Raw genomic sequence first — 23755 nt, 5'->3', positions numbered from 1 at the left:
GTTTTATTTATTTCCTGGTGGGTACACAGTACTTTATAAAACAGTAGGCCACATTATATTATTCTGAAAAATTTAAGTTAATGAGGCTCATTTGGGGAATATGGCATAACATTTTTGCAATATATTAGGAATGGTAAAGTGATGGCACAGACTTCAGCTTTAGTTGCAAAAGAGAGCATTTTTTATTCTTCCAGATCTTCTTTTTCTAGACAGTTCCAAGAAGGTCTGAAAAGGTAAAGCTTTCATTGGTCATCAAACCAACACATCACTATCATTGGATAGTTAGTACCAACACCACTCGACTGTTTCTTACAAGTAAACAACAGGGAGACAAACAACACCTGCAAGTTTGTTTTCCTTCTCTAAGGACTGTTTGGATTCTTCCTTATGATTTCTCAGGCCATGCTTTCTCAAGCCAGTGTGAGAAAGTTATGTGGCTTAGTTTCACACAGACGCTGTGCTACCTGCCTGATTTCTCACATTCAGCATCCATACAACATAGTGAAAGACAAAACATTGTAGGCTCTTATCGCTCTGTTGGGAACGGTGAGAAGAATGGCACAGACTTCTTGTGAGTTGAACAGGAGAGTTCCTACTCTTAAGGTTTATTACCTCAGATCTTCTTTTATATACCGATATGTGAAAGTACAGAAAGGTAAAACTCTTTTTGGTTAGTAAACTAACACATCACCACCATTGGTCAGTGGGGTACACCATCCCTCAACCTTCTCTTGCAAGAAAACAAGAAACTGACAAACAGCACCTGCAAGGCTGTCTTCTGTCTCTGAGGATTGTTTTAATTCCTCCTTAGGATTTCCCAGGCCACTTTCTCAGGGGAGACTGAGAAAGTTATGTGGCCTGCTATTCCACAGGCACTGTGCTCCCTGCTTCATAGTTAGCATCCATAGGCTCTTACTTCTGCAAAATAGTGAATGCAATAAAGCCTTTCAAAACATCACCAGCTTTAATTTTCACCAGCAATAAACCTCTCTCAAATAACACAGCCCAAATTTAGCACTCTTTCCAGAAAAGCATTTCTAGATACTACAGATGATGAAAGAATCTGTGTGCTACCTTCTCTTTCCCCACCCTCACTTTGCAGCTTTCCAAACGCCCTTTTTGCACCCACCACAGGGAACTACAGAAAAGAGCACTTTGCTTCATCGTGGTGCTGTGAAGTAGAGAAACTTGAGCTCAAGAACAATAAATAAATGCAAGCTCTGCAATACAGACTGTGCTCTGTATTAACAGTAAGTTACACTGTCTTACTCTTCCGTTTATATTTAACTTCTATCTCCTGGGCCCGTGGAGTGCAGACACACCCAGCCATCACCTCCTTGCACTGGGAGCTGCCCTCTGCATGGTGACTCTCACTTCTCATCCCCAGGGCCAAGTGCAGACCCACACCCCTCCCAGGAGAGATCCTGCACCACTCTTGGTCTGGGGACTTGGTGCAGTCCCAAACAGGTGGGATTTAGTACAGGAGATCACCCAGGTTATGAAGTTGCTTTAAATTCCAGGATCCATTTCACCCCAAGGAATATGGACACTGCACAGAGGCTGAGTGTGACAATAAAACATTCTCCTGTTCAGTTATGCTTCTTCTGGGGTTTGTAGATGTCGTGTGTGTGTGTGTGAGGTGAGGGAAAGAGACCAGGATGAAAAACGGAGGCAGAGAATGTAGGAAAATAGACATGGTACACCAGAATGAGAAAGATCCTGTTATTCTTTCCTTTGATCAAGCTATTGGCCCCAGAAAAAATGGCCAACGTAAATTGTATATGCCAAAGTCAACTTCAGCTGATGTTCTTTCTAGCCATTTGATCTTGTATCTGACAAATTCCGCCCATTTCCCCAATTTTATCCACATGTAAAATTATGCAGCCATTAAAAATGTGTTCTTCTACTTAGTTCTAGTTTTCTGTGTAACAGGCATTTTATTCTTCCCCTGCAATATACTAGGAAAATAAAATGTAATTTATTCAATTGAAGTGGTAGAGTACTGAATTTAACTACCAATAATAACGCCTATTCACTGTATCCTTTTAAAAGCATTTATATAGATTTAAATAGGAAATCAGAGAGTTTACTTCTCATTTTTTAATCTAAAAGCACATTAAGAAAGAGTTCTTTTCAGTGAACTAAACTGTGGACAAAATTATTTTTTAAGAGGTCTTTGATTGATTATATTATTTTTATGGCTGCTGAAAAAAAGATTACTTCTGGGTTCAACTAACTGTTGAGAAAGAAGGTTTCTGTGGCTGTATTGCAGGAATGGATAAAACTCAAAGAAAGGGACCTTCTGGATGTCCTGCACTGAGAATCTCTGACTGTAAATCTCACTAATTTATGAGTGGAAAATACCCAAATAATAGTTTTGCTCTGAGGAGCTAAGCACCTGTAGGTGTTGTGGATTGTAACTGGTGCTGTCAACACTCATAACTTGTGAATATTTGGATTGTGCAACTCCCAGGTCCTGGCATCTAGAGGACACACAACTCCAGCTGCTGTTGGTCTGGGGCGAGGCAGCACACTTCGCTGAATTTCAAGTTGGTTTGAGAAGGACAATGTTCACTTTCCCACTTTCCCATCTGCCAAAAAAAAAAAAAAAAAAAAAAAAAAGAAAAAAAAAAAAAGGTGCTTGATGACTGTAAACTTCTCAACTGAGAAGGACAAGACTTTCAGTCTTTGCCCTTCACACCTATAGTGAGATCACACTACAAGAAAATATTAAGAGAAAGGGAGATTTCACTGTTTTCAAGACCTACATTCATATTTTGTTCTATTGTTTTTGACTTTAGACACTTTATTTCCTGGGGCCAGGGAAAGTATCAAAGGACCTCGTGAGCAGCGTGTTGCCTGCAAGCTGCTGCCTACCATCCACAGAGGCTGAAAATGCCTCACTCCATGCACAATGTTTGGTGATTTGGACAGTCCCGCTTGGGCAGCGATGGGTCTCCCGGGCAGCATCTGGCTGCAGGAACAGCAAAATGCCACCACTGCCGCCAGGCAGCTCATGCTGATGTTTCCTCTACACCACCGCGTGCTTCTGGGCTCAAACTGCTTGCAAAGTGGTATGAAATGTGCCACTGTACATCCAGCTGGGATTCTGTGCGTGGATGAACACCCAGCTGAGGGTGCTGGATAAACACCAGCAGGTGAGGAATGAGTAACCCAGTCTCTTGCGGTGCAGCACAAGGCACTTCTCCATCGCGAAGCTTCGTGCAGCGAGACGTCCGAGCGGGGAGGCAGGGCCCGCCCCGGCGGGAGGGGATGTGCCAGCCCCGGCACGGCTCAGGACATGCGGCGAAGGCTGGTCCCTGCCTCCCACACCGGCGTGACTCGGGATCGGCCCTGGGCACGGTGCCTCGCCCGCCCGTCCCGTGTGTCGCCCGGCACCGCACGGTCGCTGCGGACGCGCTCACGGGGTCGGGGTGTCGGGATCCCGGCTGACAGGGTGACCCCGGCTGGCAGGGGACCTCAGCCAGCAGAGACCCCGGCCCAGCGCCCCGAGGCGGGGGCGGTGCCGCTGGGGGCGGCGGCATCTCCCCTCTCCTCCCCTGCCCTCCCTCCGTGCCTCCCCGCCCTCCTCCGGGGCCGCGGCGCTGCCCCCTCCCGCCGGGGATATCCCCGGCCCCTCCCCGGCGGGCGGCGGCCCAATGGAGGTGGGGATGCTGTGCGGGCTGCGGGCGGGCTGGGGGCGCCGCCGAGCCGCGGACGCCGCCGGGCCGGGGCCGCGCTCACTCGGCGGGGAGCCGCGGGCAGAGGCGGGCGGCGCCGGGGCTCGGTGCGGCGGCGGCTGGGATGCGCCGGCCGGGCGGCTGTGGGGGCAGATAGCGTCCCGCGGGGAGGCGGCCGAGTGGGGCCCGAGGCGGCGGCCGCCGGGCAGCGCCATGGCGGCGCAGTGCGACCCGCTGAGCGGGTACCTGCCCCAGCCGCTCTCCGACCCGGGCTCCAACAGCGAGCGCAGCGCCGACTCGCCCGCGCCCGGCTCCGAGGAGGACTCGGCCGCGCCGCCGCGGCCCCTGCACAGCCCCGAGTGGGGCGAGGAGCGATTCCGGGTGGACAGGAAGAAACTGGAGGCCATGCTCCAAGGTGAGGGCGGGAGCGGCGGCGGTGCCCGGGGGGCGCGGGGCGGTGGCGGCGGCCGGGAGGGGCGAGAGGGGGCCCCGGCCCCCGCCGTGCCTTGTCCCGGCTCCCCTTTCCTCGCCGGAACGGGAGCCCCGTCCTGTCAGCCCCTTCCCCGAGCGCTGGACGCGGGCCTGGGTCGGCGGGAGCCCCGTGGGCCGGTCCCGGCTCCGGACGCTGTCGTGGCCTCTCGGGCCGGGGCTGCTCTCGCCCTGCCGGGGGAAGCGGCTCCCTGTGCCCCGGAGCGGAGCCGAGCGCCCCGGCCCCGTAGCCCGGGTGGCCAGACGCCGCTCGGGGCCGGCCCCGGCGTCGCGGGTGGTGCCGGTGCCCGGCCCCGCCGAGGCTCGTCCGGCGCCGCGGGGCTGCGGCTCGGAGGTCCCCGTCCCTCCGAATTCCATCTGCGGAAACATGCCATCTCGCTCGGGCGGGGCGGTGCGGGCTCCCGGCTTTCGAGGAATAGCGGGAAGGGAGCCGCTGGAGCCGGGCGTCCCGGCCGCAGGAGCGGGGACGGCTCCGCAGAGCTGACAGCGGCCGCCGCTGCCGTGGGACCGGCTCGGCCCTTGGCTCCGCTTTCTCGAGGATTTTGAAGTTCTTTTCTTTCCTTGAGGCTACATATTTTATCCTAGTATGTTTTGAATTATCTGCTCTCAGTGGGAGTTACGTAGGCAGCTCTTGACAAAACAGGAGTAGTAATTGCTGGTTTTGTTGCTAAAGAGCACATGAGTAAGTTTGAACCAGTTGAGGATGCTGCTGAGCGGGGTAATTCCCCCGGGGTGTTCCCGGCTGTCTGGTCTGAGGAGCCCGTGAGAACCGAGGTGAGTTTTAGGCCTTACAGTGTCAAATCTCGAGGTGTGTCTCGGTCAACAATAAAAGATGGTGGCGGTTTCAAGAGGGCGCTTTTTCCTTTGGAACTACTGTTTTGTAAACATTTAATGTTACACTAACGTGGTAACTCACATATTTGTGTACATTTTCAGAACAAACAAACCCTTGACAAATGTTTCACCTGGCGTGTCACGAGGAAGGCATTTCAGTCACTTACTGGAAACTTTAGGTGCTCCCTCGTGAGCATCCCCTGTCAGGGCACCTGCCTTCCTCCTTGCAGGTGGAAGGGAGCCCGTGGGAGCAAGCAGGGGAACAGGAGCTGGTGAGTTGGGCTGGTCACCGAAGAGCTGCGCTTTGACTTGGTGACTACAATGATTGGAATTTTTTTAATTGAGATGCTCTCTCCTGGGGGTGAGTTAATCTTTAATCAGTTAATGCTTTAGTGCTAGTAGAGAAATCTAATTATGTAATGCAGTAAAGAGAAAGGAATTTGGAGAAACAGACCAGCAACAACTATTTATAAAGATGTGCTCATTGAAAGTGTCTGAAAACCAAAACCACATGGGTATTTCTGTGTAAGAAAATGTAGAGAAGGGTCAAAAGTTAGAGTTCTGTAAGAACATGAAGGTTGCCTTAACTTTTTCCTCTAATAGCCAAACAAATTTCCATTATCTCATCCCTCACATAGTCCTTTCTTCTACTGCCTGAGGTAGCGAGCATGAAGGGGTAAACAAAGCTCCCAAGAAGAAAACAAATACCGTATAGGTTGTGTGACCCAGCAGTGGCCAGTGTCAAAGTGTAAGATTTTTCTTAGCTCCTTTTTAAAATTTTATTTCTTATTTTTATAAGAAGAATAAAGTAGTAAAAAGTATGTGAATGATAGAACATAGTGAGTAAATGCAAGCAGAGTACTGTCTGCTTTTTGTGAGGTTGCTGTCTGCCCTGTCTAGAATACATGTTCTTCAGATGATGGTTTGAGGAGGGTTTGTATGGGATAATTGTCCTCGTTGTGGTGGAAAGTTTATATTGGATGTGGAAATAAGTGGCTTTATGTGAAAATCTGAACTGTCTGGCTTACTGTTAATGAAAAACTGCTTATTAGGAGACAAGAAAGAAACGTATTAGTTCTTTCTGTGAGAAAAACGATCTGTTTGTTAAACATTGTCACTTTCTGTCAGTGTCCTTTCAGTTTCCTCTCTGTGCTTTACAAGTATTTGTCTCATCTCTTGTCTTACAAGAACCTCAAGCACCTCTGTCAGGGAAAGCATTGTGAGCCAAATCTGTAACTGGTACCCAGAAATTCATAGTCAGTTATGCTGCTGATTACAAGCCAAACTTGATTTTATGTTTTAGCTTCCTCTGCACTCCCCACCTTTTGATTGTCCCTGTCTTTTGGGAATAGAAGCTTTGACTTGCCCTAGTAGGAAAGGGACAATGGAAAGGAAGCAGTGTGAACCATCTTCAGGAACAAACATTAGTCAGATAATTTGTAAGGTTATGTTCCCTATGGTTTCTAATACCAGATCCTTCACTGGAAGTTCTTAAAATATGCAGAAATTGCATCATGGAAGAGAAGCATCTCTTCAATCCAAATGATGATGAGTGGATTTCTTATTTCCAAAAGTTAACCAATTTTTTATGGTTTTTTTTGGTTTTTTGTTGTTTTTTTTTTTAATTTAGGGTGGTGTAAATACAGTTTTTTTGTTCATATTAGATGCTTAAAGGCTCCTCTTCTGCTTTTACCAGCTACTAGATAGCTTGTTTACATTTGGTAAAGTTAGTGTTTAAATTATTAAAATAGTTAGACTATCTTCTAGTGATCACCACACCTTTTTTATATTATGGAAGAGTGAGACTGTATCATCTTTAGTTCAGTTACCTTTAAAGCCAAGTTTGAAAGAGCATCTGTTGAAGGAACTTATATGAGATGTTCACATTCTTGCTTGGGGGTGCCTTGGTGGGTTGTTTTGTTTTTTTGCTCATCAACATCTGCTGTTTACTGCACTAATTGTGAAATGTAAGAAAAACTGTTTGGGAGACAGAATATGCAGCAGCTCCATGTTCAGCTCAGTGCTTCTGTTACTTTTTGCATAGCTGCTGTGGTTATTTTAATCTTTCCCACAGTTGATAGTTTGTGGGCAGTTTCCTGAGGGCCGGGGATGCTCCCAGCAAGGCTCACCTGGGAATAGCAAACTCTGGGGCTCATCAGGGGACTGGGACACCTTCCTGTGAGATACAGAGTAACTGCAGTAAGTGCTGTAGCAAGAACTCAGTAGCTCTCTTTCAAAAAAGAGGAGTTGCAGGTGGTTTGCTAACTTCAGTTATATCTGAAGCAGAAATCAAATCTGACATTTGAGGTGTCAGAAAATTTTAATTGATTTGATGATGCTTCTGCTACCTTTTTTTATCTCCCCCAGCTTTAAAATAATTGTATTGATACTTCTTGAATGGTTCTGTTTGGAATATGAGAAATTGCAATCGCTGTGGTAAACCCCTTGCAAATAATAACTGTTCCTCTCTTGTGTCCATCTTCTTTGTATGACTGTTTTATTAGTTGCACATAGATGATTGGAATCATGGCCCAATAAACAAATCATAGTCTTTACAGTGGGGTGTAAGCTCTCTTATGCCTCATGTTTTCATCAATTTGTTGGTGAACAGATACTTCTAGAATTAATTTTTTTTTCTAGGAGGCTAACATGAGTAAAACAGATCAGCTGTTCTTTTCGGCAGTGACAGAAGGTGGTATTTCCTAGTAGCTCAATTAATTGCAGCTGCTCTACACAAATTCTGGTAAATGCTTAGGTGACTTCATATTGTGGGATTATTTACTTAGTGTGTGTTTTCATGCCTGTTACCATAGGAGCTGAGTATTATTGTAAAGATGCAGGACAGTAAACTTAGGAAAGCTGTCCAAAAAGTATAATCTATCAGCTGATGTTGCAGCAATCAGTAGGCTTAGACAAGTTGGCCATCAACATTAAAAAAAACCCAAACCAAAGAAAGGAACACCTTTTTTGCTTGTGTGGTGTGTCTCATTCTTGGTTACAAAATGTTATGCCAATCTTGCATTTCAAATAACCCTTTTTCTTTGTCATGTTCTTTAGCAGATGTAGGGGTTTTTTTTATGTGATATGTGGTTTAAGCACTCACAGTTAAATAGTTTGACTTTATAATGCACTATCACATGATAGGAGTTTGCTAAAAAAACAAATCCATGCTGTTTTTAATAAGAGTCTAAATCTACCAATGGTGTGTGGGTCCATATTATATATGGCTCTTTCATTAAAGAACAAAACTATGCTTGTTAAAATTCTGTTCTTCTTCTTCTGTTTTGTATTCTTTTATGCATCATCTTTCATTTTGAGGACTCCCCAAGGTAATTTTAATTAGGGATCTAAAACTTTATGGCTGGTGTTTTTTTGTTCTGTGTTTTTATTTGTTTTATTGGGATTTTTTTCCCTTATGAGGTAATTCAGCATTTGCCTGACTATTTATTGATAAACAATAAACATGTGTTTACATGAAGAAAAGCACATACCTACATGCCCAGGAAACTCTGAAGAGCATTCAGCAGCACAAGCATCCAATTTGCTCTCGAGCTCGTCTTACAGAACAGGTTGTGTTGCAACCAGGTGGGCACCTTGGAAAATAGCAGTGGGCTTGGTTATGTCACAGGTCAGCTGGAGTAGGCCAGAATTATAAGAATCATGTCAATATGAGTTTATGTAGAGTAGACTTGATTTCTGAAAATAATAGTGGATCACTGCTTGCTTTGCAGGCAGTAAGGACACGAGTGCTGTAACAAATTGAGTATGAGCAGTCAGTGCAGGCAGCTCACTGAGGTGCCTTTGTGTAGCTCTGTCCTGCCATTGCAGCATTGGGTGCGCTCTCCCACATCCTACTCCCTCTGTTTTGGTGCTCTTAGCCTGTCACCAGGAGCTAGAAAAATGCTCAGCTAGTGATGTTCTGCCAAAACAAGCCCTGTTTTTCTTAGGGGGAGGTGACTTAGATAACTTTTTTTACGCTGTTTAATCCAGGCGAAACTTACTGTAAATCAATTGTTAATTCCTTTGCCTAAAGGTCACCACTATTGTCAGATCTTGATGTACTTATGCAATGCCTCTCTCTGATGCCTGGATGATAACCAGCTTTTGTTTGCTGATCCATCAGGTGAAACCTGTGTTTAAGCAAGTATATTTTCCCTACTTAATGCATAACTGTACTTCAGTACTTTTCCTATCTCTGCACTAGTTTGTTTCACCTACAGCAGATGATAAATCAATACATGTGACAGGCAAAGTTTGTGGGAAATGGAGTGGGAGGGGGAAGAAAAGTGCTTTAATTGGAATGTGCTAAAGAAGACAGATATTCTAAGAAACCCGGGCTTCTGATGAGTGCTACAAACAATGGTTTTATTAGAGGATGGACCCTGAAGGTACAAATTTTGAGCAAGTTGGCTGCTTAACAGGCAATTGTAATGCTTCTGTGATGGAGTCTATGCAGGGAGGACAAGTTCTGTGTTAAATTTATTTTGGGGTTTTATGTTTAAATGGCTATGCAGGAATCATTGATATTCCTCTGGATTTTTTTTGTGTGTTTGTGATGGTGGCAGAAATCTGTATAATAATACTGTCTTCCTTCAAATAATTAGTGTACCTTGCTTGCAGCTGAAGTTAAAAATACTCAGAGTGCTGTTGATTTATACCCCTGTTTACAGTTCCCATGTCCCTTTTGGAGCTCCAAGGGTTGTGAACTATGTCTTGTCTATGACCAGATTCATACTGAAATATTTTAGTCTTTATTTTAGTAGGTCCTAACCACAGTTGCTTTTCCTAGAGGAAGAAAATATGGGGCTTTTCTTCTAAATTGTGAGATTTCTTTTGGTGGTTTTTATTGTATTTTTTTCCTTGTAATGGGTCAGCATAACATATATGAGGACATAGTTGTGGGGAAATTGGAACCTTCCTAATAGCATTTACATTTGGTTTTTAACTTATATGTAGTAGGAAAAAAGTTCTTTGTCAGGTTTTCAAATCCCCAAAGTGCTGAATAGTCTATTTCTACAAAAAAATAAATAAATGAAATGAATTTGTGTGACTTGTAGTTCTTGCATTCCTCTATTAACAATTGTAATAATACCACTTTCTCAAGTTTCAGTGTTCAAGAAGTACAACGGACTATCATGGTTTGGCATGAGCTGCTGAGTTAAGTATTGCTGGCTTGCACATTCCTGTTGGTTATATTGTAATCTTTACCTCCACTGGAAAATATGTCCTATTTTGAGTACTCATTTCAGGCTCTTGGCTTTATGCCTCTCAAACAATGAAACATGCTAGTTTTCTTTAATTTCAAACCTCTGTGTGGAAGTTCTAATAGCTTTTTAAAAAACATTTTTACAGTAGTGACCTTTGCTGTGAAGACTGGTGACTTTCATGAACTTTGAGCTTAAAAACTAGTATGACATGAGTTGGAGTTCAACTACAGAAAATACACACACCTAATAAGCTATCTGAAGGAACAAGCACTTGATTTAAGGGTTTCTTCTTTAAGAAACTACCTGTTAATTGGTGATAGTTTCTAAAATAATTTTGACTTAAGCAATTCAAACCATTCTTTGAACATAGCTTCAGCTTTTGTTCGCTATTTGTTTTTGTTTCTTGTCTCTGGCTCAGACCAGTGTGAGTGTATTGCATGAAGCAAAGGAACTCTTCATGTTTTGGTGACTTTAATAGCTGATTTATGTAAAGATGTCTGCAGTGATATCCTCTTTTCTGGAATAAATAGTTTCATGTTAAAGTTTTATTGATGTTTTGAAGGAACACTCCTGAGTGAGAGTGTTATCTCACTAGATAATACAGTCTAAGGAATCTCAGTAATCAACGAGTTCTCTCATGTGTGAAAGTGGGTTTTGAATATTGCATGGAAAAACTCTTGATGTCTCTGCAGAAAAAGATGGGTGTGATGGATAGGGGATTGAAAACAAATACCTAACTGAACACTGAGTGTCTGAGTAAGTCACTTTCCTGGTGGCATAACTTCATTTAATTTTCTGCTGCAAGCCAGATTTCGTGGAGCAGTTGCTGGGCATGTAGCAGCACTGTTCTGTCCTAGCTGTTCTGCTGTGCTGCTCTCCTGAAGTAATAGGCACCAGGACATAGAAATTGGGAAGGCACAGCATAGGCAGGTGCCTGCAGAACTGTTCCAGGGAAACCCGTGTGCGTGAGTACATCCCTGAAGTGCCTGATGGTAATGCATGGGTAGCAAACAGGTGGAACTGCAGGGTTGCCATCTCCCTGAGGCTGGAGAGGTGTGATGGGCCAGCTCTGGGGACTGGACTCTTTCAGTGACAGGGTCTTTAGGGTGCACAGAGAGGGATGCTGAGGAGGAGGTGTTGCCTTTTATGTGGGGGAGTGGCAGGATTGCAGGAGCTCTGTCTTGGAGTACACCACCAGCCACTTGAGAATGCAGGGTCAGGAGTGCTGGGTGGCTTTACAGACCATCTGATCGGGAAGAAGCAGCAGATGAGGCCTTCAAGCAACTGCAGGGAGGCTCCTGTTTGCTGTCCATCCCCATGAAGGAGTTCAACCCCTCTGTTCTCTGCTAGGGCAACAGCCTGGCAGGACATGTAGGAGATTTCTGGAATGCTTTCCTGACAGCTTCCAGACAGGGAAGTGACAGCAGGAACTGGTTTGCTGGGCTTTTGCCTTGCTCGCAAGGAAAAATTAATCATGAATGTGAAGACGGAGGGCAGCCATACGGAGGGATCCTGGCAAGCTGAAGAAATGGACCAAAGGAATTTAATGAAGTTCAGGAAAGGGGAACATGAAGTGATGTACCATGGGAGAAAACTCTCACAGGCTTGGGCCCAAAATGCTGGGCAGCCCTGGTGAGACACATCAGGAGAGCTGGGTCCAGCCCTGGTTTCCCCAGTGGCAGAGAGACATGAGCATTCTGGAACAAATCCAGCAAAAGGCCACAACACTACTGAGGGACTGGAAAACTGAGATAGGAGGAGAGGCTGAGACATCTGGGATTGTTTAGCTTTAATCTTGAGAAGGCACAGGGAACACCGTATGAATTGTGTGTGTCAGAGGATATAAGCAGATGGACCCAAAGTCTTCTCAGTGGTGCCTTATGATAGGACAATCAGAAAAAATGTCATTTGATGACTTTTCCTTTTTTTCTGAAAAGGAAATAATCCATAAAATCTGGAGACTTTCCAGGTTTTGCACTGTATAGTGCTGAAGTGAGGTCACTGCTGTCTCTTTTGGACAGCAAAGGAATCAAAGGATTCTTAACTACAATTTCAACTGTTGAGTTAAAATACTAAATCTGAGATTGGACTGTAATATTAAAAGCACAGTGTTGATTAATGTTTATTAGTGAGATAACTGAAAATACATTTTTAGGTAAATTCTTGATCAGATACCAGAATCAAAAATAGCACTTTGCAGCCTGAAGCGTTCTTTAGAGTTGATAAAATTGTGATTGATTAAGGGGTCAATTTGCCTTCCTCAGGGCACTGAGAAACATCTGCTGGGAAAACTGGTCTGTATACCCCATCTTTAGCAGTCCTGGTAGGATTTGGTTGTGCTGTGGCCCCCAGGAAGATCCCTGCAATCCCCAGGAAGGCAAGGTGATGGCTGGGTCAGGCAGCTGCTGCCAGAGCAGGTCTTCATTGTCATGCACACGAGGGGTGCAGGGGGCTGTGTTTGGCTGCAGGGGGCTGTGTTTGGCTGCAGGGGGCTGTGTTTGGCTGCAGGGGGCTGTGTTTGGCTGCAGGTGGTGGTGTTGGGGTGCTCTGGCCTACAGGAGCACAACTAGAGCATGTGGCAGTGTGAGTGCTGCTGCTTTGCTGCCTTCAGATAGCTGTCCCTCTGTTGGGAATGGTGAGAAGAATGGTACAGACTCTCTTGTGAGTTGAACAGGAGAGTTCTTGCTTTAAGGTTTATTACCTCAGATCTTCTTTTATAGACCGATAAGTGAAAGTACAGAAAGGAAAAACTCTTTTTGGTTAGTAAACTAACACATCACCATCATTGGTCAGTGGGGTACACCACCCCTCGACCTTCTCTTGCAAGAAAACAAGAAACTGACAAACAGCACCTGCAAGGCTGTCTTCTGTCTCTGAGCATTGTTTTAATTCCTCCTTAGGATTTCCCAAGCCACTTTCTCAGGGGAGCCTGAGAAAGTTATGCCGCCTGCTTTTCCACAAGCACTGTGCTCTCTGCCTTTGCTCATAGTTAGCATCCATAGATAGCTTTTGAAATGATAGTCCTACAAGGATGCAGCTGTGGTTAGCTCTGTGCCTCCCACCTGCTGGAGGTTTTGCTGGGGCTTTATCAGGGTTTGGTCCCAGGGGTGGGATAAACTAAGTGGATGCTCAGTGGCCGAGCAGTGGGAGCTGGCCGTGGGCTGCAGTGGCCTTGCTGGTTCCAGTGGTGTGGTTCAGGGACTCTGTGCTCTGGATTACACTACATCCTCCTAAGCTTTGTGTTCTTGCTGATGGTATGTGAGCAAGCTGTGAAAACAGGATTTGGGAGTGCAGCTGGGATTGGAGCGCAGTCCTGTTATCTCTATTGCTTGGATTCTGTTGTGTAAACCACAGAAGGACACGTTGCTCAATTTATCCTTCCTGGAAGTGTCTTCCTTGCTCACATGAGTGAGAACAAACAGGAGGTAACTTGTTCTTTAGGTTTCTTTCCCTTCAAGGGTGGAAGGTTTTAAAAAAATATCTTTATAAGTGTATCACTTGTGGTGAGAAAAAGACAATAATAGATGATACATTTAAAAGGCATGAGATTTCCAGTCATTCTGACTACCTCCCAAATGGCCAGCTGCCAGCAGCTGTGTCTTGAATTTGGCATCTTCAGATCAACAGTTTATAAATACTGTGGAGTAAAGCTCCTTTTTTATTGCTTAGTTTTGTTTTTTGTTGTTTTTTTTTTTTAATTGCCCAGTTGATATGACCTAGAACTTTAAGGATTAAATTTTGGCCCATTCCTTTAAGGGCTGTGAAGATGGCTTTCCCTGTCTGATTTGACTGCTGAGCCTCTTCCAAAAGGTAGGAAGCTGGTCAGTGTAGCTGGTGCCAGCCACAAGGCAGCTGCATTCCCCATTCTGATGCAATTCCAGGGCTTGCCTGGCATGTAAAGGTTGCAATAAAATTTGTGAAAAATACTCCAAAACTTGATAAATTTGTGTGGAGAAGATTTTTCTTGAATATTAATGTATGAAAATAGTGAGTCCCCATTCCTCTTCTGGCTTTTTCCCTGTTGGGAACATGTGTCGATGCAAGTGAGGCATGAGCCATCCATTTTCATTTACTAAACTCCTCTGCAGGCCAGGCCTGGGAGGCTTTGCAAAATCTTCATTCCATTTTCCCCTAAAACTATGTAATATGAGGTCTGTAAGAATGGCTTTCAAGGAAAAATAAGCAGCAATCATTGTGCTTATGTGGTTATTGTCAGGCTTGTAGTATGTAGATGCTATGGAATGTTTATTGTACCGGGATTTTATAGCTACTTCTTTTCCCCCATCTCACAGAAAAGTTTTTCTGGTTGGTTTGTTTTCCTGTGTGCCTGCCCAACATGTTAAGAAGCTTTGGGTTGATAGTTTTTTTACATCTTTCAGTCCTTCTCTACAGCTTTTTAAGTTGCAAAAATAACTTCCATTTGTAGGAGTTACAATGGCACAGGATTTTGCTCTGGCTGCTAAAATATAAAATATTGAAAGCAATAGACTATAAGTAAGAGTGCCAAGGAAAGAAAAAAACGAAGCCTCTTTCCAGATTATTCAAGTGAAATATATCTGTGTGTTCAAATTATGTACTTAAAAAGATTGAGATAATGTGTTTTCTCACTTATTTGGCACAAAGTATGTGTAAAAGCTTGAATGATTGTCCATCCTAGTGATGAGATGACAAGCAGAACAAACCCAAAATACCATTCTGCTCCTTGTGGAACAGCTCAGATCATGAGCTTCATCTGTTTAAACTTGGTTCTTGGAAAGGAATTATGCTAGATTTTCTTGTGAGGAGAACTTGCAACATTTTTATAATCAAGCTGAGCTAAATGGTCTCTAGTACAACATATTTGAAAATTGGTATTAAGCCAAGTAAATCTGGTCTGAAAGAAGCAATGCTAAAAGATAACTGGAGGGAGAAATTGGTAACAATGATTTATCCTGTTGTTTTGCAGCGCTGCTTTTGTTTTCTGGAACACTTACATGTATCTGTGCTGTTCTTACCTCACACAGTCACAGAGTGGGTCAGGAAAGGACCACAGGGGGTCTCATCTGGTCCTGCCTCCCTGTTAATCCTGGAGCACAGAACTGTGTCCAGCTGGGTCTGGAATATCTCCAGTGAGGGAGACTCCACACCCTCTCTGGGCAGTCTGTCCCAGTGCTCAGTCACTGCACAGTAAGGAATCTCTTCCTCATGTTCAGATGGAACTTCCTGGGTATCAGCTTCTGCTGTTGTCTTTTGTTCTACCTTGCTATATAAAGCTTTAAATTTTTTGATTATTTTGCTAGTCTAAGGTTCCATGGTGAGGTTACCACGTATTCCAAAGTCTTAAATAGATTTTCACCTCTTCCTTTTTTTTTGTGTATAAAACATTTTTAAATTCAACATACAGGTGATGATATCTTTTACACATTTTGATCAAACTTTGGTTTGGGGAATCTGTGTTACCACTCTGAATTAGTGGCTTAACCTTTAAGTGTGCCTTTTACATTATTGCCAGTCACTTTGTGTGAATGGAGGGCTTTGATTATGTCTATTTTGATTGGCTCTGTTCTGTTCAGTCTGTGCCTGCAATAAATTTATGGCAGTGGAATATACAAAATTGGTAACTTAAGACCAAGCATCTTGAGAGATGGAAAAAATGAAATCCATAATTCCAAAATAAATATTAAGTCCGTTATAAGAGATGCTGTAAAACACTTTTTATGTTTAGTTACATTGATGTCTGAAGATATTCCCCATGAGATTGAGAGAGGTGGTGAGATTGTGTTCCTTGAGGGTGTGTAAACTGGGGTGCAATGTAATTAAACCAGGAGCATTGTTGTAAAGGAGTTCTTGTGCAGAACATTACACTGTGGTAGAGAGCCATGATGAGTGAAAGATGAGCCATGTGCTGAACAGAAAGGGGTTAAAATTACCTGTGTTTAAAACCATTTCTCTGTGTGTGTAGTACTTACATTTGAATAGGAAAACACACGTATGTATTTATGTGTAATTGAAATGAAGGATACATTTGCATGTCACCCTTGCTGGGATATGGAAATCCTTTGGTTCATCGAAGGAATATGAGACTTGGTCTCCCTTTTTCTGGATGTGTAAGCACATCCATGGGTGAGAAGTGCTAGAGTGGTGAAATAATAAAGTACATTAGATGGCCTTTGTTCATATGCAGCTAGAGCAGTTAAATTAGCATTGATTTAAAGAGTCTGGAGGTGGAATACATTTTTAAAATACTGTTTTATATAGTGGAAAAGAATCCTGGTATGTCTTCAGTTGTTTAATTAAACAAACACAAGTGATGTTTTTCCTTAGTAAACTTGCTTTCGGAGTATGTATAAAACAGTGGATAAGAGAGAATCTGTTTCTAACCTGTTCCACGTGCAGAACCAGTGAAAAAAATTGATCAAATCTTTAGTTCTTTATAAGCAATTCCTTTTTTAAATGCAAACATATTCTGCAGAATTTTCTTTTCTTCCTCTGTGTGGAAGACATTACCATCATTAGAATGCAGAATACATGAATTCTCAATATGTGTGAAATTTTTCAATGCACTAAACAATTGAACATGTAATGATGTTTTCTGGGTTGCTTAGCAGCACTCAGGTTTTTTACTTTAAGTGGTCTTCAGTGACATCTTTAGATTGTTCAGAGACTTGGCAGAAATAAAAATATCATTCCAGTGCTTGAGACATGCGGAATCATTCAAGCTATGGAAAAAAAAAAAAAAAGAGTGGGGTATTGCAAAGTTCTGTATATATTTAAACATTTACAAAACTTTATATTCTGTGTTCTTGTTAAAGTGGGGGAAGTGAGTGCTAGAAGATTATTCTGCTGGATTTTAAGTATTGTTTTAGGTATTTATCACCTGAAAGATGGAAACTTAGACGACTGATAAATTTTATCTGACTGAAGTTTTTTAAATTGGTTTATAGGTGGAAGTATGTTTCTTGTGCTTGTGCAGAGCGCCAAGGGTTAGTGCTGTTTTGACTTGAGAATATAATACTAATCAACTAAAATGTAAAATGGTAATATACTTTTTTCCTTAGAGGAGATCAGTTGCATCTTTGGAGGAATCTTTTCATTGGGTGACTTTCCTGTATCGCTGCAGAGCTTCTGTTGGCACTGCTTTCCCTCCAGGCTTGAATAGCCAGCAGAGAGTTTGAGACTGGTTTTAATAACGTGTTAAAAAATTAAGTGCTGTCAGCTTTGTGCTCCAGCTCTGTGCTGCCTGAGGCTGCTTTTAGTGTCTCTCCCTTCCCTGCTCCTGCTTTCTGCGTTGCACGAGTTAAAGGAATGTTCATCCTCCAAGTGGAGCAGTGGCTTGGGTCTGGCCGCTCCAGGACCGAGCGAGGCGTGGGTGCAGCGAGTGGCTGAGTTAAAGGAAAGAGTTACACAACTGCCCCTGCAGGTTAGCCAGACCAGAGGGTTAGTGGAGGGTGTCAAAGCCAAGTTTTTCAGACGGATAGGAAATTTCAAAGTAGGAAATCTCAGGACCCAAGAGGCGAAGGGAGACGTGACTAAGAAGATTATTAAAGTCCAGTAGCTTTGGATGTGCACAGGAAGGATCTCCCCATACGTTGCACAGCAGCCAGGCACGCTGTCAGGAGAAGAGCTGCTCAGTTTCTGTTCAGCCTTTCTTGTGCTCTCCTTCTATTTGTAGTGTCTTATGGGAGGAGAGGAGGAGGAACCATTCACCAGCTCTGTTCTGCCCCCTCTCAGCAACGTGATGGATTGAGATCCCTTGGAGTGTGTTTGGCATTTCTGCACCTGGTACCCAGGCTCTGGGCTGCTGTGCTTCACGTGAGTGAGAGGCAGACAGGGAGAGCTGGGAGCCTGCAGGGGCTGGATGAGCACAGCCTTTTTCCATTCTCTCCTAGATACCCTTTCAGATTGACTATAGATCTTTGGCAGACATTACACATGTAAGCTTTGGTGTAGGTGCTTTGCTATGTACCTACCTAGGATGGGTTCTTTCTGTGTCACGTGTGTCTGAAAACAGCTATTGAGGGTCATCAGGCCTGCTTCACTGGAATGGAGGCAGTTCCAAGATGGTTGGGACATTTGGGTGCGTTTTGTTTGCTGCAATAAAGCAAAGTCAGATGCTGCAGTGCATGTTGACTTCAGTATTAGAGATGTGAGCTGGAGGACCATGGTGTGGAGCTGCTAGTCAGGTGTCAGAATGGATTTACACTTTTTCTAAAGAGAAGAGCCACAACCATAAAAGAATTTTTGCAGTCTTCTGAATAACATTAAAGACTTTAGGAGTGTAGTTTTGCATACAGCTGAGTTGTCACTTTGTAAGGGATTGGTGTTGTTCTGTTTTACTCATCTTAATTACTTGCAAATGATTAAAAAATAATTGGGGGAATACCTGTATTTGTAAAGTAGATCAATTTTACCTGGTAGCGTGAAGGTAATGGTAAACTTAGACGGAGCTTTTCATTCTGAAACACTTGAAAGTTCTCAGTATTTAGCATTTTGTTGTAATTTAAACTTTCTTCTACCATTTTAATAATCAAAGGAGTAAGAATGTGCTCTTAACAATGTCTGAGTAATTTTATATCCTGTAAAAGGGTTTAACATCAGCACAAGGGAAAACATGGTTCTCTAATTATAAAATATAATTATCTTTGTCATCACTTGTGATTCCCAAGTGATGTAATCTTCTCAAACATTCTGCTCTTGGGCTATGTTTCTTTTAGTTCAGAAATACAAAGTCAATTTCTCTTTTGAGGTAGTCCATGAGTTAAACCTTATTGAATTTAAAGGGAGGGTATCTCAACATTTTTAAGGACAGAGGCAGAGATGAAGAGGCTGTTTAGGAGAAAAGCACCTTTTCTGGTAAGTTAAATAACTTTTAATTAAAATTTTTTTCATGTGCTCTACTGAGACTTGTTTGTTCTTCTGTAAGTTGTGGTTACTGCTGCAGGTGGATCCTAGGTTGGCTCCTTTTGCTCAAATACAGACTGGTTTGGGATGTTTCTGGCAGGAGCTGGTTAATTACTGCAGTATAGAGATTGAAGTAGACTGAACACCTTGGGGACTGGTGCTCGAGCTGTCTCAGTTCCCTGGTGCTATTTCTTCATCAATGGAGTAGTAATAGTTTCCTTTTCTGGAGAAACCTCTGTGGTCAAGTGGGCTCAGTGTAGACGCAGTGAGAGCTGGTTAACATTTCACTGTGACAGCTTAGGCAACAGATTTTATTTGCTTTTCTTTTCTAAAACAAAGTTTTTCTTCTGACACCTTAAATTTGGTGATTATTTTTCATTAAGTTACAGAAAAGATTTGTATCAATTTCTGCAAATCAGTTTTGCCAAGGTTGTGGATTTGTGGTAGCCAAGCAGTCTCATGATTTCAGGGTAGCAACTTAAAAAGCCGGAAAGTATTTTATGGTGAAATACAGTTGAGCTGTAACAGAATACCCAAATTCAACCAAAATCAAAACAGAAGAAAAAAATGCAAACAGGAAATGTTGCTTTTTTTGGCAGTCTTAATAATAATGGCTTATGAACTCCAGAAATGGAGCACACCCTCCAGACTTTCACCTCTAATGAATTCTAGATGTTTAATTCTAGATGGTTTGGGTTGGTTTTTTTCTATAATTTTATGGTTGAGATAGGCTGAGACTTTCAGAGTCTAGTGAGCTTCTTTGACTGTAACTTCTGGCTGTTTACAATATCCTTTCCTTCACAAGAGTAATTTATAAACTAACTTGCTTGTCCTTACGGAACAATCTACTGGTCTCCATGCCACTTAATTAGTGCTAATTGTATGCAATGCCTCATTGTTTTTAGTAGTGTGCCAAAAAAAGCAAACTATTGCCAAATTCTGTTTTAAAGGAACATCTCAAATAGTTGAAATAGCAGTGGTAAAAAGCCAGCGTGAAGAAAGAAGCATAAATTAAGTGATAAAGTAATTTCTGGCACAGTAGGAAGCACAATACTGTCATGTTTATCACAAGAGCAGCGTGAATTGTGAAGACTGGAGCCACATTTGATGGGTCATACTTGTACTACTGCATCTATGCAATAAACTATATGCACTTGATACTTCTGTATTATTTTTGAGCTCAAGATTAAGTGCTATTGATGGTATGCATTGTCTTTAGAGTAAATAAGAGTCTTTATAGCTTTATGTTTTTTTAGAATACCTGTATTTCAGTACCAGGAGGCGGTGTTTGAATTTTGGGTTTGCATTCCTCTGAGTATATGGACTTTTTTTTTAAGCTGGAAAAACAGACTTGGTATAAAAATCACCCAATCTCTGCAAACTTAGGAACTTGGAAAATTCCTAGGGATTAATTGCAACTCTAGGAAGACCCAGTTAAATAAAGTCAATAGTAGGAGGCTTTGCCTAATACTTATCATGTGTGGGTACGTCTGTGTTTGCCATTTTTCTGCAGGAGGCATAATGCAGTTTATTCTGAGGGGATGCTTGCACTGTAGGGAGGATTTTTCTGAACTGGAAATGCCCATTTTCCCTGGTGTGGCTGTGTGTGCTGTGTGACAACAGGGCTGAGCTTGGCTCCAGTTCTCTCTCATCCTTACCCTTTCTCAATTCATTTGTGATTCAAGATCCCTGACTCTGCCAGTGTAACTTACTGTTTAACCTTCTTCCTCTTCCAGTGCAGTCTCCTGCTGTTTACTCTGCTTAAAGACTCCTGTAACATGAACTTTCCAAACATTCAGCAGAAGAACTAGAGCAGCAAGTCCTCAATTTTTTTCCCTTTCTCCTTGGTTTTAAAGCTAATCCATTTTAAAGTGCAGAAAGAATGTATTTTTTCTGTTGGCTGCTTTGCATTGCACAAAGCTTTGGTTCACATTGTGGAACATCTTGAAATCTATATTATTGTAATGGAAGAAGAATGTTTGGAATTTTTTGTGGACAATTTTTTTTTTTTTTAAAGCAGAGCTTTCTGGATGGTGAAGAGCAAAGGCTGTGATGGCTTTTTTAACTTTTCCTCAGTAGCAGGCATTTTCAAATACAAGGACTGCATGATCTAGCCTCGCCTTTTTTTCTCAGGGAAATTATTGTTGGGTTGGCAATTTTGAGTAAAGTACTTAGCCTTAAATTTTCAGTTTTCAGCTGGTGGTACAGCTTTGTTTTTATTTTTCTCCTGGATGGCTTGTGGCTTATTCAGCATTATTCCAGGCTTTGCATAGTTCTTGCAAACCTGTGGGAATACTGACCTGGCTTTTTCAATCCTGAGTTGCTCTGTGTGATTAAAAAAGCTGAAATAAAGGTCAGAGTCTCACTATATCGAGAACAACAGTTTAAGAGGTTGTTCTGTGGAGGGTTTTTTTGTTAAATTATAAGGGGAAGGAGCATTAGATGTTATTTTGTGTTTGTTATATATATGTATGTTTACTTTTTTTTTTTTTAACTTGCAAGTTAACTTTCAGAACTTCCCCTAAATCTCACCCAATACGTGAAAGACTTCTTTTCTGAGGGCTTGGTAAAGCTTTGAGGAAGTAATGGAGGACTTGGAAAATGACAGGTTTTTCTGTGATAGTGATGCTTGCCTGCATGCACTGCAATTTGGTGTTGAAAAATTACTTGGCTTGAAATAGTCATCAGAGAGAAAGTGAGACTGAGTTAGAGTGTGTTCACCTCTTACATAAACTGTGTGGTTTTTATTGGGGTAGTTTTGTTCCTGCTATTCATTGTTCATCATCTACTCCTATTACACACTTTGAGAGAGAATGAAAACATAAAGCAATTTTTTTCAGTATTTCTTAACTGGATCTGCTTAGGACTAGAACAAGGCTTTGTTGCACGCTTTATTTTTGTTTTTAAAATGAACTACTAGCTAGTGTTTACTGGAAACAGTAGCCAAAAGTGGGCACATAAGGGGTATTGACCAATCTGTGCTTCAGGCTGGAGATTGTTTTTCACTGAAATACAAAGCTAAGATCCCCTTGGCTGTCAAGTAGCAACAGTTCCATTATATTTTTACTCTGCAGCAAAACTGAGTGCTTGAGGCTTGGTTTATTGTTAATTCTGTTGAACATGAAACACTCACATGGCTTGGTTTTGGTTGAAGAAACTACTGATGGCTGTTGCAAACACATATATAGACATTTTATCATCGCTGGGCAACTCGTTTCTTTTGCAGAAAGCTGACCCCAGTACATGCTTATTTATGTCTGGGAATGCTGACTTTGAGCCACTTCCCCCTGCTCTCAAGTGGACTGTATTTCCTTAAGAAGGTTTGTAGTTCAAAGCCCCTTTGCCTGCTTGAAACAAAACTGTTGTTTGAGTTAGAAATGATGCATTTGCACGGCATTCTTGTTTTCCCACATGCCAGCATACAGATGTGGTTATTGTAAATTAAAAGATACCCTGTTTGTATAAATGAATTGAAGTACCTCATGTATGTGTCTACTTGTGCTTTACATCATATGAGTCACACACAGGGATTTCTCAGGAGCAAACCTGGCTCCATAAATAAATAAAAGAGCCCTTTTTTCTATATTGGCTGTCTTTATCATTCCTAGCTAGAATTATTCTCAAGAGCAATCTCTTCTAGTATTCCCTGTGTATGGCTCTTGGCTGTGCTTATTTTAAAGACTTTTGGATAATATTTTTCCTTTTGCCAGACTTCCTTAATACTTAATTTGATGTTTTATGCTAGTTATTTATTGGTCTTTTTTAAAAGAACCTCATCAATACTTCTCTACCTGTTTAGTAAAACAATCTTGCTTTCCTGTGGTTTCCAGCCTAACTTATTTGCTTCCATAGCAATCTAATCATTACTTCATTATCAGATGGCACTTTAATATTTTTTTGGTCCAAAAACTGGCTGCAGTTTTGGTTTTATTCACTGTTGAATCCTGAGAGTGACATTATGCTTCTTGATTATCAAAGATACCATAAAATTGCTAAGTGTGCCATGTTGGCTCAGCCTCAGCAGATCTGGATGTGTGCATTAGTTATGTCTGTTATTTATGATTGCTCCAAAGAACACCAATTGCCAGGTAACAGGGTAAATAGCAAGGTTTGAAAGTAGACTTGATTTTTCTCTTTGGTTCACTGACATTCCTTCCAGATTACTAAGCTTTCCATGTCACTTAAAAAGCGAGTGTTTTGGCAAAAGCTTTATGAAAGCATGAAACACATGGGCAATATTTATAAAAACTGGGTTATTTTGCAAGTGCAACATATTGAGAGATGTTACACAATGCTCAACCCATAGTGTTTGTTATGAATAGGTGGTAATGTAATTCTGTTTTTGGTGATAAAGAACTGTTTTTGTATTTGGTACTGGAAAAGGTGTTGATACTTGACATAATACAGAAAAAAAAATTTACATAAGCTCTTGCAGAAAAGATCCAAATTGAGTAACACTGAGCAAAAATGGTAAAACAGTCCTGAAAACAGCATTGCATTAAATCAGCTGCACTAACATCTTGCTATTTAAGCCTCTTTTTGTTTGCAAAAATATGATATATCTTGAGCTAATGCCCCCATGCAGGAACTGGAGGCAGAAGTGGGCCAAATATTAGTTCCTTACTTGTTATTGTTTGTTTTTCTAGACTTTGGCAGAAATTGCAC

The 23755-nt window shown here is 42.3% G+C and overlaps 1 protein-coding gene across 2 annotated transcripts in view; it reads left to right on the top strand.

The window, feature by feature from the left end:
* The first annotated feature begins 3694 nt into the window (after window positions 1–3694).
* Window positions 3695–23755, top strand: part of BICC1 (BicC family RNA binding protein 1) — a 92765-nt gene continuing 72704 nt past the window's right edge. The window contains exon 1 of one of the 2 annotated variants that reach the window (XM_058841617.1): window positions 3695–4095. In XM_058841617.1, the coding sequence (XP_058697600.1) occupies window positions 3894–4095 (202 nt within the window). In that variant the 5' untranslated portion in view covers window positions 3695–3893. Of the gene's footprint in view, window positions 4096–4836; window positions 4944–23755 lie in introns of those variants that run through there. The other variant, XM_058841618.1, reaches the window with a different exon arrangement.

The sequence above is a fragment of the Poecile atricapillus genome, chromosome 6 (genome assembly GCF_030490865.1).
Source record: "Poecile atricapillus isolate bPoeAtr1 chromosome 6, bPoeAtr1.hap1, whole genome shotgun sequence".
NCBI classification, from domain to species: Eukaryota; Metazoa; Chordata; class Aves; order Passeriformes; family Paridae; genus Poecile; species Poecile atricapillus.
Note: the sequence above shows the minus strand (reverse complement) of the source record. Positions and strands in the feature narration are given on the sequence as shown.